Genomic DNA, 16,998 nt, shown 5'->3' on the forward strand with positions numbered 1-16,998 from the left:
TATTATTACTGAGAAATGTCATGCAAGTATGCTAATAAACTGGTCGGCTACAATATAATATGAAAATTCTGTACAAGGTGCATTGTGTATTATAAGTATATCTTGAATATCTTTTTTTCATGTCTTGGCAAGGTTAACTTTAGTAGTTCCATAAATAATAGATAATATTACCAGTTTTTATAATATTTTGCTATTTCTTAGTAATAAATTGTACTTGTAAGTAGATTTCTGGAGTGCTGTGAAGTGTAACTCCTGTTTGGATTGGACTGGCTTTGTGCATGAACTGCTTGACTTTAGCTGGACGTTATTGTCTGGATTTTTAATTATTATTTTTTTGTTATTTTAAAATCCCTACCCCCCTGCAATATCTCCAGTGCCTGAGGCTATACCGGGCAGCATGGCTTCAGTGTACAGTTTTCATGCATCCTGATCTTGTAGAATATAAGACGTACAAATGCTCTATTTACTCTCACTAAATCCCAAGCTGATTAATGCAGAATGAACCAGTGCCACAGAGTTCAAGTCAAATGACTTTAAATACACGTCTTGTTCTTTAGGCTGTTTGTAGCCGTCATCCCTCTGTCCTTCTGGGCAGCAGATGTGTGCGTCTGTGTGTACATGCATATGTGCACGTGTCTGTGCCCTTAAGTAAGAAACACATGCACAGACAAATAACCCTGTCCGACTGTGATTGTCGAGCTTCTCAGCCCTCTCTGGAGGAGAATTCCACGTGTCCAACACGTGTGTACGCTTCGTCTTCAAGTCCACGTTTTTATCCTCTTCCAACTTCCTGTACAACGAAGCCAGGTAACTTCGTCTGTCTGCCATGGCTACTTTGTCCAGGTGTCGGGAGCGGAGAACAGAATCAGAATCCCAGCCGTGGGTGGTCTGAGGACTGAGTACCCACACTACCACGTCTCACGTGAATGACCTGGGTACCCAACACTGCCACGTCTCACGTGAATGACCTGGGTACCCAACACTGCCACGTCTCACGTGAATGACCTGGGTACCCAACACTGCCACGTCTCACGTGAATGACCTGGGTACCCAACACTGCCACGTCTCACGTGAATGACCTGGGTACCCAACACTGCCACGTCTCACGTGAATGACCTGGGTACCCAACACTGCCACGTCTCACGTGAATGACCTGGGTACCCACACTGCCACGTCTCACGTGAATGACCTGGGTACCCACACTGCCACGTCTCACGGTACCATGTTCCAGAACATGCACTGCTGGGTTTGGGACTGGTGTTCCTGTGTTGGAGACCTACCCAACACGCAGGGCTAACAAAGGGGCGTGATACAGCAAGGTCAAAGGAAAGGCTACGAAAGAGAACACGGAGAGGAATTGTTGATAGTACAGATTACAGTGGACGGGTGGGTGTGTATCTCAAAATGTTCTTATAGAAGCAACATCACCTACATTTCTGGCAGAAGTGATTGGAACTGTGCAGCTCACCCTGTATGGGGCAGTGAGTGGAACATTACCAGGGCTGTATTTTACAGACTCCATCACTCACTCCTGGTCTGGAGCCTGGGACAGGCACAGTGCCTCTGAACGAAGCGTGTATGCGAGTGTCTGTACGTATGCACGCATGTCTGTTTTGATATGTCTGAGAGAGATTTGGAGTTTCTTCTTGGTCTGGAAACTGCAGCAACGTCCAATGCATGGCTGGTGTTTCTGCAGTTTTGGATTGAGCTGCAGTGAGCTTATTGGATTTTTAGTTGGGCCTTTTATGTGATGGTGAGTGTGTCTGACAGAGTGTTGATCAAATCAAAGAGCATTGGTGTCTAGAGCTGGACATGACTGCACAGCACTCCTTCATTACCCAGACTAAATTCTCTTTTGTTCTCTCTAACTCTCTCTCACACTCTCCCTCACACACACTCTTCTCCTTCTGTGTTTCAGATGCTACCAGACTTGAAAGCGGACAACCAGAGACTAAAGGATGAGAATGGTGCTCTGATCCGAGTCATCAGCAAGCTTTCCAAGTAGAACAGCAGCCCCTCACCCCTCTGACACTTAGATATTATTACACCAGACATCGGCGACAGGACTGCTCCTTTTCCCTGGTCACCCACCCTCACCTCTCACACGTGCTCTCTCTCGCTCTCGCTCTCGCTCTCTCTCTCTCTCTCTCTCCGTCCGTGCTGTTTCTCTCCGTTCATGACCCTCATCCCTTCCAGTCCTCCTCTCTGCGGGTCCGGCAGGTCCCATGGCTAGCTGCACTACACTGCACATGCAGCAGCAGAGTTTACAGGGTTGAGAGAACCAGGGTAGATGGCTGTGGAGGCGCTGTGGGCCGGGAACAACCTCCCGAACTATTTAACCAATAAGCCTTAGTTGTACAGGAAAGGAGCAAGGATGAGGAACCCACTTGTGTCAGTTTCTCTTGGCTGTCACAGAAGGACGGTTATTTCACACCTGATTTTATTTGTACCACAAGGTGTCTGTTTTTTGTTTTTTGTTTTTCCTGGTTTTGTTTTTGCATTTTTTTTTTCTTCTCTTATGCATACATATGTTACATAAAGTGCAGCTTCCCCTCTCAACTGGTACACTGTTTTTTTTTTCCCACTGCCCCCCGCCAGAAGTCTCGCTCCCTTTTCGGTGTTTCTCAGCAGCGGACTTTCCAGCATTCAGCAGTGTCGTCGTTTCCTCCCCAACCCCGCCCCTGTGCACGCACAAACACACATGCGCGACACACACACTCACCGAGCCCTGTTCCCTCCCTGAGTTCTGGTCAGAGGGAGATGTCTCCCTGGCTGTGTTGAGCAGGTGGACCTGGTGGAGTTTAGCTTTCACTTGAATGTGCAATATGAGTCTGTTTCTTTATACAATGCTTTAAAGATCAGTTCGTCACGAGTAATGTTCACTTGCCCCTTTTCTGCCCCCATCCCTTTCTCCCTTTTCTTTGTTTGTAGCGTAGTCCGTGGTTTATACTCCTCCCCAACCCCCCGTTGTTTTAGCAGGTACGGAGTGAAGCTGTATATACCTGTATGTATTGTTTGAGACAAGCACATGGCATGCATTGATGCTGTTCTGTCTGTTACTGTTGAAATATACCAACTCCAGAGGACAAAATGAAACAAAAAAAAAGTGTGTTTTAACTTTATCTTCTTCTTTTATAGTCTGAAGACATCGAATAAAAGTAGTGCCTCCCTCGTAAAGGGGGATGGCTACAGATGTTCAGTGCATTCTTTCAGTTTTAAAGAAAAATATTCACCATAATTGTGACATAAGAATAATATAATGACTTCACTACTTTCACACGTTGTATTCCGTATCTTTGGAAGAGTGCTGTTCCCCTCCCTCCTCTTGCTATTAGTATAAGCTGAGGTGTTGTCACTAAAAAGAAAAGCCTAGATATCGCTAACCCAGTTCACCCCCCAACCCCCACTCCCCCCCCCCCCTATTTTTATTTTAAACATTGTCTACATGCACTGTTAATGCCATGCCAGGAGTCTCGTCCATTTTTAGCGATCTTTGCCACCATATCAGATGATTGTGTGTGTGTGTGTGTGTGTGTGTGTGTGTGTGTGTGTGTGTGTGTGTGTGGAAACCAGTTTAATGCATTTCAGTGGCCTTTTAAATACTGTAGTTGAGAGAAGAAAATGTCGCTGTTGTTGGACTTTCAGCTGTCTCCGCTTTGGTTTTAGCTTTTTTATGGTTTTTTTTTTTTCCTCTCTTTTTTATTTTTTGGAATTTTTTTTTTTTTTTTTTTTTTAAATATCATCTTGTAAAATAGACGTGTGGCTTCCTACATGCAAGCTGTGCTGTGACTACCAACCACTGAGAGTTCATTAAAATAAAGTTGTAAATTGTAAAAATCCCTAAAGCCCCTATGCGCTTTCTTAATAATCAGTGTCTCACGGGCAAATGAACTCATACTTATTACAAACAACATTTCAGTTTTTTTTTTGTTTTTTTTTCCTGTATTTGTAAGACGTTTACTTATTAACACTTCCTGCCACTAGGTGGAGCAGTGGTCCCCAAATTTCTGATGCATCATAGTTCTTCAACAACAACAACAACAAAAAGCACCCTATGCCTTATGTTGTTTCTGAAAGAAATTAAATGTGTGCCCATTTTTTGAGGGGAAAAAAAGTCTCACTTTTCCCATTATTTTCCATCACTAGATTTAGATGATAGTTCTGTGGTGAAGATACAGGTGTTCCATAAACACACACACACACACACACACACACACACACACAGGAATACATATTCATACAAAGGACATGTAAGAGCCAAACAGGAGACGTATGTAAAGCAACAAACTTCTACATTGCAGTACTCCAAATTCCACAGCTGCAGTGTGTGTGGAAGATGATGATTTTAAAGCATGGATGGCATTTTGGCCAAAGCTGTTCCTATGTACCTTCATGTACCCGGTCTGTTCCTAAAGGGCAGATAAGGTGAGGTGACCGTACAGGTGTTTGTGGTGTTCTGTTACAATTAAGGGTTCTTTGTGGGTCAAAGCAGACCTTGAGCGCCAGCAAATTTGGAACGAAGGGGGTGATGTATTGTGTATTAAACTGTTTCAGATAGTAACATTCAATGATAAAGAAGTGAATGCAATTATATAACGGGGCAGATTCAGTAAAGCTGTGTTAAGTGAAACGATATCAGGTTAATGGAGAATCACATATTAACAATGTGTCTGGATTAACAATTCAAGGTAATACCCAAGTATTAAAAGCCCCAACCTCCCCCGTGCTCTCTATGGAGATATTGTTCAGTTAACTGTCGTAACGTAAATGTGTTATTCAAGGAGTGAGTTCTGTCGGTCTTGCTTTTTATGGAGTCCCTGTTTGTGTCTTCATGTCCGGACGCTGTCCGCCCGCAAATGCCACAAATTCTGTCTAACACAATAGCAGCTCTGCCCGACACCACTTCACTCCAACCTGGAACCGGACTCCTCTCTGACCACCAGGAGGACTTTGTCAAGCCCCAAGCCGTGTTGGGTGTCCTTCTCAGAAGCCCTTTCCAGAAACGCACCGCACTCAGTGGTTCCCGACCGCTAGACGTGCTCGGCCGGCACCGCGGTCTGCTGCTCGACAAGCTCAGATTCTTCTGCCAAGATGAGTGGTGTGAGGCAACAGTTTCGGGCAGTTGTTTAGTAGGATCGTTTTTCTAACAGACTTGTTCAAGTATGCCTGCCCCCCCCCTTCCTCCACTGTTTGTTGCCTTAATGCCTTAATCAGAAGCCGGACCAAAGAAAACACAGACAAGCTCAGCTGGACAGTGTTCCAGATAACATGGGGGAGGGGTGTCTAAATTACTTTGGTTTAGGCTGTTTGTGTACCAGCAGGAAGAAATCTAGAATATAACTGCTAGCTCACTACCCTATATGGCGGTCTCACTCAACTGCTGAATTATTTATTGTAATGCAATCTAAATTGCATTAAACACAACAGAAGAACTACTTTCATTAAAAGTACCCTTAAGAACTCATAAAACATGTTGTTCGCACTTGTTTTGGTTGACCCAATAATATCAGATTAGGTTTATGCTATGTCTGAGGTTTGAATTGGATGCTGGAGTGTGCATCATCAGGTAAGCTCGTTACTGAAATCCACAGTCTGCTGCAGAGTCTGTGCAGTCTCCAAGTACCACAGATCCAGGCACCAATTTAATATTTATTGCCTCATTCTCTAGAAATTTGCAATTGGTATATTTATACCTCTTTCTGGATATTATTTTGGTTTGTTTACAAGTGAAACTTTAAACAGTTTAAACTTTAAATAATTAAAGTTACAAATATTTGGAAAGTAATATGAAAGTCGAGTGTTCTTTCCCCTGCACTGATGCACCCAGTGCAGTCTTGTGTAGCCTGGAGCTGAAGTGGGTAGAACTGGCCCTGCTCATCAGGGGAGGAGCGGTCCAGTAACGCTCTCCCCGTTGGCGCGAGACGAGCCAAGCACGGGCGGCTGTCGGATCGAGTACACGCCACTTTCAAGCACATCCATCTGTGATGTTCAAGTTTCATGCGTGAGCAGCGGCTATGGTGGCTGTCCTCGCTTGTGTTGAAGGACACTGGTCCTCGCCGCCTCAGGTTGGTAGTAAAGGTAAAACGGCCAGCTGGTAAGGATGGCCAGTGACGACCAATTCTCTTTCATCGAACTTGTTAAATAATTTCACATGGACATTAATTAAAGCAAGTCCTCCAGCAACTCGAAGCGTCATTATATACAACTTTCGATTTTCTGTGCATTGCAGGCCAAATACAAGGGCTGTTCAAATGCTTTAGCAGTTGCACTCTTGATTGTTCACGCATCTGCCTGAGCTGCTTCCAGAACTGTTGTCAGTATAACGCGCTTGTTAGCAAACATCTGCGACGTTCAAGGGATAAAAACAGGTTGCATTTCAGTCCAGTCCAGTAAATGGAGCAGCAGGCAGATTCCATCAGTTAGAACACAGGCGCACTTTATCAAAGACCACCTACTCAGCTCAGCAGATGGCGTCGTACAGATGGTATGGTTATGGATGACCACTGGACGATAGAAGGAAAGGAAAGGGCATAGGCTGAGAGTTCATCTAGCCAGAAACTGGGGGGTTGTCTTAATAAAGTGATGACACCACTTGATTGCTTATAAAACTAAAGGCATTCTTGTCACAGAAACAAAGCGACTTGTGTGGAGTGAATTCTTACATAGTTGCATAGGATTTTGGTGTCTTTCAGACTCTGAATGAATTCTCCTTCTTTGGCAGTTTGGTGCAGAGCCAAGACTTGCCGAGTTTCCTTGAGCCACTCCTGTGTTGTCATGGTGACTTGCTTCATATTGTTGGCTGGTGGAGATGTCTCCCTTGCCCCAGCCTCAGATCTTGGGCCCTCTGGAAAAGCTTTTCACCAGGCATGCGCGACAGTTTTCTGTCACAGAAAAACGTCCCCACGGCAGGAAGCCGTGTTTAAGCTTTGTTTAAGTGGTTTTGCTGAAGGGACACTCAGTACCTGGTTTCTAACACTGCTAACTGTGACCAAATGGTCTAATTTTCATCAGACAAGAGGATCTTGCTTCTCACGGTGTGGGATTTTGTTCTGATGCCTTTTTGGCAAACTCCAGCCAGGCTTCAGCGTGCCTGTTGACGAGGAGAGGTTTCTCCCTGGTCACTCTGCCATTGATGTCTGAATGGTGCAGTGCTTCGCTGATGGTCATTCTGTAAAGGTTTTCTATCTCTGCAGTGGAACTCTATAGCTCATTTATAGCAGCACAAAAAATATCCTTCATTTATTTGTTGAGCAAAATGATCCAACATGAAATGGCTTTGAGGGGGTGGGGGATGTGAACATGAAGAATCAGCTCAATTAAAGCAGTAATTATAATCCAGGGGTCCAGGTGGTGACATGGCACTCGGACTCTGCCCTGCTGCAGAACCATAAGCTTGGGTCTTCTCCATTAAAGTTTGGTCAACACATGGATGTAAATAAATATGGAAGCCATGTCTTCTGAGGAGCTTTAAGAGTTCACCAGTCCACTATGAGGCTGATCTACACCGCTGCAACTCTCCCAAAGTGGTCCTCCACCAACCATCACTCCAAGGGCCTGGGAAGTCCCAAAGAACCCTGGGCAACCATCTAAGGACCTGCAGGTGTCTCTAGCATTGAGTGATGCCAATGTTTCATGACTCCACCATCAGGCGAACACTAACAAGAATGGTGTGGGTTGGTGGCAGAATAGCAACGGCCATGTGGATGAGGCAGAAGCCATAATGGTGCCTGTGAGTGTGTTTTGAAGTTGTTGCTGCTAAAGTTCTCACACTAGTTCCTGAATGCACAAAGGTATTCAATGTTGGATAATTTTGCTAAACGAATGAAAGGACACATGTTTACTTGGTCTTCATTTAGTTTTAGGACTTGGATGAAGATCCAATTGCATATCAGGTCAAGTTTACGCAGAAATACAAAAAAAACCAAAAACATTCTGAAGGGTATAAACTTTCTAGTGGTCCTGTACAGTTTAGATTCTGAAGTAAAAATTGTGTGTTAAAATTCTAACAGTAGCATGTGGTTAAACTGCACTGGTTTCTAATGTGCGAACTAACTCTATTATTGAACTAGACTGTAGTTTGTACAAATTATATACGTCCAAAAAGATTCTTTGGCTTTATTAATAGAGCTGGTGTGAGTGGTCATGAGACCCGCTTAAAGATGTTTGTCCTATTATGCTTCCCTGCGTGTCCAAAGTTAAAAGTGCAGCTTTGGTAATGTGCAACTTTTAAAATCTCTTTCTTAAGACACCAGGCTATAAGAATGGGAAATCTAACACTCTCTCAACCTGCCAGGCAGCCTTTGCCAGAGGACCTTGTCTCCAGGGTGATGAAGCAGAATTCGGAATTTAATTCCAAAACAGGGATCAAAATCCACTTATCCGTTCTTTTAGGAAATGCAGCATTGGAATGCTAAGTGGGGCATTAGAAGGGGAGCGGTTTTTTTTTTTTGCAACCGTACGACACAGAGCACTGCTGGAACGTTCGTCTCTCTCGTTTGTCCTCCCGCAATCGGGCAGAAAAATGCCAAACATGCAGTAGTGTGACCTTGGTAGGGTATTTATAGACTATAGTCTCTGGGTCCCATCTATGCCCTTCTCCAGGTTATCTCCTCTGGTACGTGTGGCGTAGGAAGAGGGATACCAAAAGTGTGGCATCTTAGAATGCGAGTCACTCCCGCTGCAAGTCGATGCACACAGCACACAGAAGTGTCGCCGTGAAACCGTTCGGTGGTGCCTCGGGGGGGAAGCGGCCACCTCTCCACGTCACATTTGCCTGAGGGCTTTGCAACACTTCTCAGCCAGCCGAACCCTGAGAGAAACAGCCCTGCGATCCTACAGTGTTATAGTGTAAATTGGAAACCGCATTTTCCAGCAGGCAAACATTTGATCTGGTCCTTAACACTTAAAAAATACCTGAATCCTGTAATGTTAAACTAACACACCAAAGTGCACTCTCACTAACTGTCTTAAGTGTAGTTGGTAATCACCAAACTGCTGCTGTAACTGACAAATTTCAGTTCAGTTAATGGTTGCCATAGTACATAATCCTAAATGCAGTGCACAGAATAAAAAGCTTTTATACTAGTATCAGTGAGCAATAAAAGCAATATCCAACAGTTACCACCTATTAGTTGTAGCTAAGGATACTTTTTTTCCCCCTGAATGCACAACTCCACCACTTTTCTAAGTTGCTTTCAGTTCATATATCTTCAGTTTCCTTTTTACCGAAATGAACTGAATAGCATACACAATGTTTTTTTTAATCGCTGCCTATTATGTACACGTTGCAGAATGTCTTAGTGTGTGCAAAGCACCGTGATGATGCTCGCGGTGTCTGCACGGGACGCTTCTGCTGGGGACCGCGCGGGGCAGCACGAGCTTCTTCCTTAACTGCCCCAGTTGCTAAAACGTGAAAGTCGTCTTGAAAAGTATTTCTCAATACAATAATAACGTACAGTCACGACCAAAAGGTTTAACAGGCCAAAGCGACAGCTGTATGGAAAGTGGAACTGTGTTATAATGTGTCCGTGCTGCAGTGTTCGGCTCGGCTATGCCCCTCGTTCGTTCATCTTCGGAACAGTTCGGAAACTTTGGAAAAGGGCAGGACGTCGCGCTCCGGTGTGCGCGTGACTGACCGAGTTTGCCACCGGGACCAGACCATTGCGACCAGTTCACCTGAAATACCGACCGGCCACGGCAGGACAGGTGAGTTTAGAGAAAACGCTCATCGCGTAGTTTAGTCAGGCGAGCAGGCAGTGTGTTTAATAGCTGTGGTGGGTGTACTGGTTAACTTTGTCCAAACGCCTGCGCTCTGGTGTTCACCAAGTGTGTAGACTTGTTACTCAGCTGTGTGTGTATTGTTACTGGTGCTGGTTACTTTCTGGGGTTTACTCAGTGTGGGTGGCTGGGTGCTCGGTACCCAGTGCCATCACAATAAACTAACGTGGCTATTGAACCCTCGTCGTCGGTACACATTAGTTTTTTTTAATCTCACACCCCAACGTTGCGCTTCCGAAACGTTGCTGTTGCTTCTTACTGTAGATTAGCCTGAAGGCTGGAGGTTGACTGGGCTCCTGCGCTCGTTTTCAGACTCCCCGTCTTAACTCTGCCACTCTGGAGGAATGTGGCGGATTTAGAGAGAGAAGCGGCTGCCAAACTGACGTGAATCGGGGGGCGAAGTTTCACGGCGAAGTCGAAAGCAGAGAAACAACTCGGCGCGACCTGAGCGCGAGCATGGCATCTGGGGGGTTCCGATCCCATGCCACCACCGACTTTCTGGAGGAGTGGAAAGCGAAACGGGAGAAAATGAGGGCGAAGATGCTGGGGGACATCGCCGCGGCCAGCGGGGTCTGCGCTCCCTCGGCCACCCCGGCGGGGCCCGACGGCGCCAGGAGCGCAGCGCGGAGCGGGAGCGCAGCGGCCGAGATGACCAACAACGGTCACCCGGCGGCTCCGAGGAAGCCGGACGACGACCCCCCGCACCCGGCACCGGCCGGAGTCAGCCCGAAGAAGGCGGACGCGGCTCCCGGCTGCGGCGACAGCGACCAGGAGAGGACCGCGCACGGCAAGGGCAGGGAGAAGAAGAGCTGCGGCCCCAGCGCCAGGAAAGGAAAGGGCCAGATCGAGAAACGGAAGCTGCGGGAGAAGCGCAGGTCCACGGGTGTTGTCAGCATACCGTCCAATGAGGTGAGGCCGGCGTCACGTTGCTAACTTGGTTTGGTGGTTGTTTCTGCGCTATTCTGGAGCGGTAGGGTCTCGTCTGGTCCTTCATCTCAGAGGGGAAAAAGGTTCTCGATTCTCCTGCTTGATTGCGAGGAGGCAGCGGGTTGCTTTTGGCGTCTTCACCTGCTGCCTTATCCTGTAATGGTGGAGTTTTCTGCAAATGCACTTCCGTTATGTAAACGTTTAGGCCCATATATCAGTCTGAAAGAGAAAATTTACGTTTCCACAAATGTATTCTTGTACTCATCTGCTGGGTATAATTGCCTTTTGGAGTTGGTAAACATTGACTTTTCTGAGTGACCTTTGTGGGGTGTGTTGTGAAAGGACAACCAGTAACAGGTCTACAAGTTTTAAATATTTGTCGCTTTTGCTTTAGTGCTTATGTGCTAATGTATGTAAATGTTTCTTGGGTTAGAATCAATGATATCCTATTTCATGCTGTTACTTGCCCTTTGGTTTTATAGTTAAATATCAGAGGTTTGTTAGGTGGTAGATGTTTTTCATCCTTGCATTCCGTCACCGTGCCAGGTCAGATTAGCCCCAAACAACCCAATTCATCACGGAGTTGTGCAACCGGAGCTGAAAACAGCACAGTCTAGCTGTCTACATGTGATCCAGCTCTAACCCTCATCATTCAGACCTGCAGTTTTCCCTCACCGAGTGCATGCCAGAAATGTGCTCCAGGAAGCTGTTTTTTCCCCATCTGTTTCTCAAAATGTCTCTTAAATAATTAAGGGTAAAAGTAAAGACATCACAGCTATCTTGTGGTTTAACTAGGGTTTCTGCAGAGTGCTGAGGTTATGAGAGAAGCTTCTGTCACTGCAGCTGACGAGTAGATCATTGGAACTGATGCCTGAAGTGAGACATTGAGACTGTGTGTATGGGGAGAGAGAGAGAACTCACTTATTACGTGCTGCAGGCCACACATTCATTCTAGTCAGCCAGACATTATGAGATTATTCATGGTACAGTGTGATAGGCTGTTTTTATTAGTGCCTAATTATTAGTATATTGGAGCCATGAGTTCCCTTATGGGGTCGTTAGACATGCAGCATGAGTCTAGTTTTTGTTGAAGGGTTATGAGGCTGTCAAGCCTGCCTCCTGTTGGGCAGCTTCCGTCACAGGCTTTCTTAAGGCTCCCAGACATGTGGCCTATAGGGTAGTTCCTGCTGAAGTGTTACAAGGTGCTTAGGCCAGCAGCCTATGGGGCTGTTTTTGTTGGAGGCCAGGATGTTAATAGTCCTGCGACCTGTGGGGCAGTTTCTGTTGGAGCCTAAACAGTGCCTGCCTCGCTTGAGCGCATCCTGTCATTAGCTTCTCCTCTGTGCTGTTCTTAAGTAGCTTGGGAGCTGGGCTGAGGCCAGCCTCTAATGTTAGGGTTTGGGAAGGAGATTAGACAGTGCCAAGCAAGCACACGCATGCCTCATGGCTCAGCCTGCCCTCGGAACTGCAGGAATGAAAGTGGTGTGGGAGCAGGCCCTGGCGTTACGTGTGCCCTGCACAGATGTGGCTCTACGAGTGGGGTGTGTAGAGTGGGAACCTGGGCTGAAACAGTTGACAGCCAGGTTAGAAAAAGTGTGTGGATAGATGTTGAAATGTAGTTTTTACGTTATTCCAGGTCTGTTCGTCCATCTAATGTCACTGTCAGATAAATGCACTGCAAAAATAAAGCGCGTGTGTTTATGGTTGAATGGTGCTGTAAGCTGAACTCTCCTCATCTTGCACTTTCAAGAAACCTGTGTCGCTGCATGCAAGTGTGTGTAGGGGTGTTGCTGCATGTAGTTGTGTGTGTGTGTGCGTGTTTGTTTGTTTTTGTTTGTGTGTAGGGTGTTGCTGCATCCAAGTGTTTGTTTAAAAGCCACACAATTGTTCTGGATTCCTTGATTGGGTTTGCCAGGAGGTGTGCGTGTGCGTGTGCGTGTGCGTGTGTGTGTGTGTGTGTGTGTGTGTGGCACGGTTCCCCTCCTTACAGTCTTGTGCCTGTGGTTCGTGGTGTTGTCCAGGGCTTGTAGTTGATTCGGGGCTGTGCATATTTTCTGGGCTGCGGTGCGTTCTGTGCTCTATGGATCGTTCCCACAGCGGCTTCTATCAGCGCTGCTGCCCGGCTTCTCGCCTTGGTCAGCAGGATTCTGAGGAAATTCTTATTAGTGCCAGCAGTTTGGTCGATTGCTGAAGGCCAGCGTGCGTGCGCGCGTGTGTGTGTGTGTGTGTGTGTGTGCGTGCGTGCGTGTGTGCGTTTGTATGCTTTGATCCTATGTGATTTGAATACCCTCTGGGGTTTTTTTCTTGTCCAATATATCAGTTTCTCTCAGTGTTCCATATTGGTTGTTTTGGTGTGTGTGCACACATGTAAATCTGGTCCAACCAGTTTGGGTGTACATTTGCATGTATACGTGTGTGTGTTCCTGTTGCATGGCTGTGACCTGTTTTTGTTTCAGAGGGCTATTAATTTGTGGAGTAGTTTGACAGTTTACCCACTGCTCACGACCCGTTTTAATGATTGTTCAAAGAGGCCTCATGGCCGGTCCTTTTGGTGTAGTTCCAGGTTAAACCTCTTCCTGAAACATAACTACGCCACGTAACTGATTCTTCTAATGCATTTTTGGAATAGCACAGGAGAGCCTGAGCTCCAGATCAAGTCTGCTATCGTTCTTCCTTTATTTCCTTTTTTAGTGAGTCACAGTCTACTGTAACTAACCCTCATGTTGTGGTTAGTGTAATGTCCACACACTGTTTGTTTATTGTGGCATCTGGCTGAAATAACAGCGTATGTTTTCCTCAGGGAGCTCTGACATGGCGCTTTAGGATGCAGCGGTCAGATCTCAGTACATATACAGTTCATATGCATACCCAGTGTAGATGGTATCTGGCAACTTGCATGTGCTGAAATGTAGGTGAGCTAGGCCTTTCTAAGAGAGTTGCCTACATGTGTCTTGTTGGATTGTAGTGGACTTGCCTGTCTCATGGCATTAATAAGACATCGATGTGCATGGGACTCATTACATAGAACGTCTTGTTTCTGAGGCCTTTTGATATGATCCCTGCGTAGTCTTAGTCCAAATAAGTAACTCAACTCAAACAAGGTTTAACTCCTAGATAGGATGATGGTTCACTGTCCTTAGCTGCTGTTTGACAGACATGTTGTGGTAACTGTTGGCGTCAGCTGTGAATCTTGCTGACTGCAGCCTGAAATGGAGCAGTTTGTATATTCCAGAGAGGAGGCTATTTTCAGATGCACTGGGGGGAATTGGTTTCACATGTGAAAGCATGCTTCTTTGGCAGAGATCTGCATGTGATACATTTTGCGCAATGTGTGCGACTTGGTTCGGGCAGAAGTCTGTATTGGCTGTGTAGGGGACAGGTGGGGACAGTGACCGAGATCTCACGTTTGACCTAATCAAGTGACCCTCACATTTTTTGGGTAACGTTGAATGCTCCATTTCATTCTTCCAGCTATCAATATTTTCTCCTAGGAAAGATGGAAAGATGAAAGGCTGAAGGTGGTTTAAGTTTGTGTAGCCATTGATCTGCAGGTTGGACGTGGTTGTGTAGCGCATGTGGGTCTGAGCTGTGAGAAGCTCATGACTTTACCTTCTGTGACCTTCATGAGCTGCTCACATACTGGTTTGCATTAAACAGCTGTTTTGACTGTCTGGTACGCATCCAAAGTTGTTGGAATATGAATAATTCGCTAATGGTAAATTTAAACACCGTTTAAACTGTGCTTTAAAGTCCCGCCTGTCATTAATTGGTTGGGTTAATGAATGTCCCATATGTTTATACTTATTCCAGCTGGTTCCCTTATTCCTACCTAAATCTGTCTTTAAAATTCTAGATTCTCATATCAGATATTATTTTGATTAAAAGACCTCCAAAAATTCACAATGTCCTTCAAGTGCCTTATTGGCCTTGAATTTTCAGTGGGAAAAAAAAAAAAAATTATTCCATTACTGGGCAGCAAATATTCAGGCCGTTTTTATTCTGGCGTGAGGGCCACTGTGTGTTCAGTGTCTGGGTCCCTGCCTGGGTTGCTATGGGAACTGACTCCTCCAGCCCAGTCTCTTTGATGGTCTTACTTTTGTTCTCCATAGTCCCATCACTAACCCTAACCTAAACCACGCCAGTTTTGGAGCATCCAATGGGAGCCACTCCCTTATTCCCCACATCTCCTGTAGATTCTGCTCTCCTGGCACAAGGCCGGTATTGGCTCCATTACATCTGTATGCAAATTGAGTCTTTCCCATTTTTGTTACAGCTCGCACTGATTCCCTCTCCTTAAATCCCATGTTTTTTTAATTTTTATTTCTTTTTTATTTATCTTTTTAGAAAGGTGCAGATACAGAATTATGTTAGAAACATTTTTTTTCAGACCCCTCCAATCATTTCTTCTAAAGCTCCCCTTGATTAAATGTCTTTGATTTTAACACTAGAAGAATTATCTCAAAAATATACTGCCTGATGTTCAGAACCTCTTCAGTCTTTGCTGAACACAACTTGATCCAGTTAAAATTTGTTCGTCGAGTCAACTTGTCAAAATGAGAACTTCCTAACATTAACCCCCAGCTTGTGTCCACTTTGTGACAGATGCCATCAAGCTGCGGCCATCTTGGGTCATGTTTTCCAAAAGAGTTCGAACAGGGCAAAACCCTGCTGTGTGATAACTTTTCGCCTATGTTAGGCCTATACTGAACATATAACCTTTAAGAATCCATCTGTGTCTTCTGCACAAGCCGACGCTCAAAGGACAAACCCTCCTCCGTTTTCATTCCTGGACTCCATTCTTTTAGCTTTTCCTCTGGAATTGAAGTGTTTGAAATGCCAGAACTCCCCTCAATAGTGTACTTTTTGAAAAAAATAATGAATTTTCTTTAGTCAACAGTAATTCATGCCTCTGAGTTTCTGCATACACACCCATGAATGTTTGTTTGTTTTTTTTTTTCTTCTCGTTACAGCCTCTCCACCACCAGCTTAATGCTTGGTGGGTGGGCCGGGGTGGGCAATGGGGAATGGATAACAAGAATATGTTCAAGGGGGGAAAAGAAAAAGCATACATCTCTTCAATGTTCAGTAATCCTTAAATATTTAATATTTAACAAATATAGTTTTTACAAAAGAGCTTTAAACTATGCATAGACTTCCTTTACACATTATAAGCTGTTTCTTGTTTGCTAATGAAACACATTTGAATGCAATTAAAAAAAAAACTAGCAATGCTTTGCATTTCCATGGTCTTCATTACATGAACGGTCTGGAATGTATTTATATAACTGACTTTTTTGCATCTTTCCCTATATTCCACGTTAAAGATCTTCTCGGGAGATGACGGCGACTCACTCTCTTCTTTTGATTCTTTTATAGCGTCTTGCTTTAATAATGCCTGGTGTGTTTTTCTTTTAGACAGTTGGAATGCCTGAATGAAAGCGAAGAATGAGTAAATAGCACGGGGCGTTGCACTTTAAAAAAAAAAAACTTGTTTTTTTTTTTGTTTTTTTTTTGTTTTTTTTTTGGTTTTTTTACAATGCTGTAACTCTTTCTCCAAACAAGGTCACATCTACCCAGATTCCTCTGGGATGCGGTCACGGGACTTGCTGTACGCCAGCTGCTAGCGCACCCGCCTTCATCTTTTCCTTTGCCCACTCGGTGTGCTGCTGTTTTTGTTAGAGTTTTCCTCCTTCGTAGAAACATTCTAGATATTTTTGGGGTCTTGCTCATCCTGTCGGTCGAGATGTTCAGGGCACTTGCGCGTTCCTTTTGAGGTGACCAGCGAGTGGAAGGACACCCAGAGAACGCGAGTTCAGAAGAAGCGCAGGAGCGGCGAGGACGCTGGCTCGATGTCCGGGGTCCCGACCCGGTCCGCCGGTGTGGGGCTGCATGAAGGTGAACGTGGTTGAGATATGACAGCTGCTGATCCTTCACTCCCTTACAAGACGCCCGTTAAACAGGAAATGACGCCGAGGCCCGTGTAAGCACAGAGTGCAACATGATGAACAGGTACAGAAGGATAATTATTTACACGTGCAGCAGTCTGTATGATTTGGAGGCCAGCGGTGCAGATGTTCTGTCAGTGCTGTGTACAGTTGGTCCGGCGCTGCTGTAGGGCCCTGGAGCCCGGGGTAGGAAACGGCGTGAACGTTCATCTCCAGACCGTGGAAACCACACTGGGACAAATGGCGGTACCAGACTCTATTGCCATTATGTGTAAGAGGGATTGACGTTGTGGCATCTGCAAATGTAGGAGCTTTACTCGTGGGGTGTAGAAGGAAAAATGCAGAAATG

General features: G+C 45.4%; 2 protein-coding genes across 9 annotated transcripts in view; both read left to right on the forward strand.

Annotated features, from left to right (window-relative positions):
- The window catches only part of ppp1r12a (protein phosphatase 1, regulatory subunit 12A), a 54,240-nt gene extending 50,401 nt beyond the window's left edge, over nucleotides 1–3,839 (forward strand). For all 5 annotated transcript variants that reach the window (XR_014125774.1, XR_014125776.1, XR_014125775.1 and 2 more), the window contains one exon: nucleotides 1,919–3,839. Coding sequence is in view for 2 of the 5 variants with exons in the window: in XM_081722533.1 (XP_081578659.1) it covers nucleotides 1,919–2,005 (87 nt within the window). In the remaining 3 variants the exon portion in view is untranslated. The remainder of the gene's footprint in view (nucleotides 1–1,918) is intronic.
- A 5,582-nt stretch (nucleotides 3,840–9,421) lies between these two features.
- pawr (PRKC, apoptosis, WT1, regulator) overlaps nucleotides 9,422–16,998 on the forward strand; it is a 49,582-nt gene continuing 42,005 nt past the window's right edge. Inside the window, exons 1-2 of one of the 4 annotated variants that reach the window (XR_014125972.1) lie at nucleotides 9,422–9,705; nucleotides 10,042–10,686. Coding sequence is in view for 1 of the 4 variants with exons in the window: in XM_035528721.2 (XP_035384614.2) it covers nucleotides 10,234–10,686 (453 nt within the window). In the remaining 3 variants the exon portion in view is untranslated. The other 3 variants (XR_014125970.1, XM_035528721.2, XR_014125973.1) reach the window with 3 other exon arrangements.

Source organism: Electrophorus electricus, chromosome 11 (genome assembly GCF_041902795.1).
Source record: "Electrophorus electricus isolate QZ-2024a chromosome 11, ASM4190279v1, whole genome shotgun sequence".
NCBI classification, from domain to species: Eukaryota; Metazoa; Chordata; class Actinopteri; order Gymnotiformes; family Gymnotidae; genus Electrophorus; species Electrophorus electricus.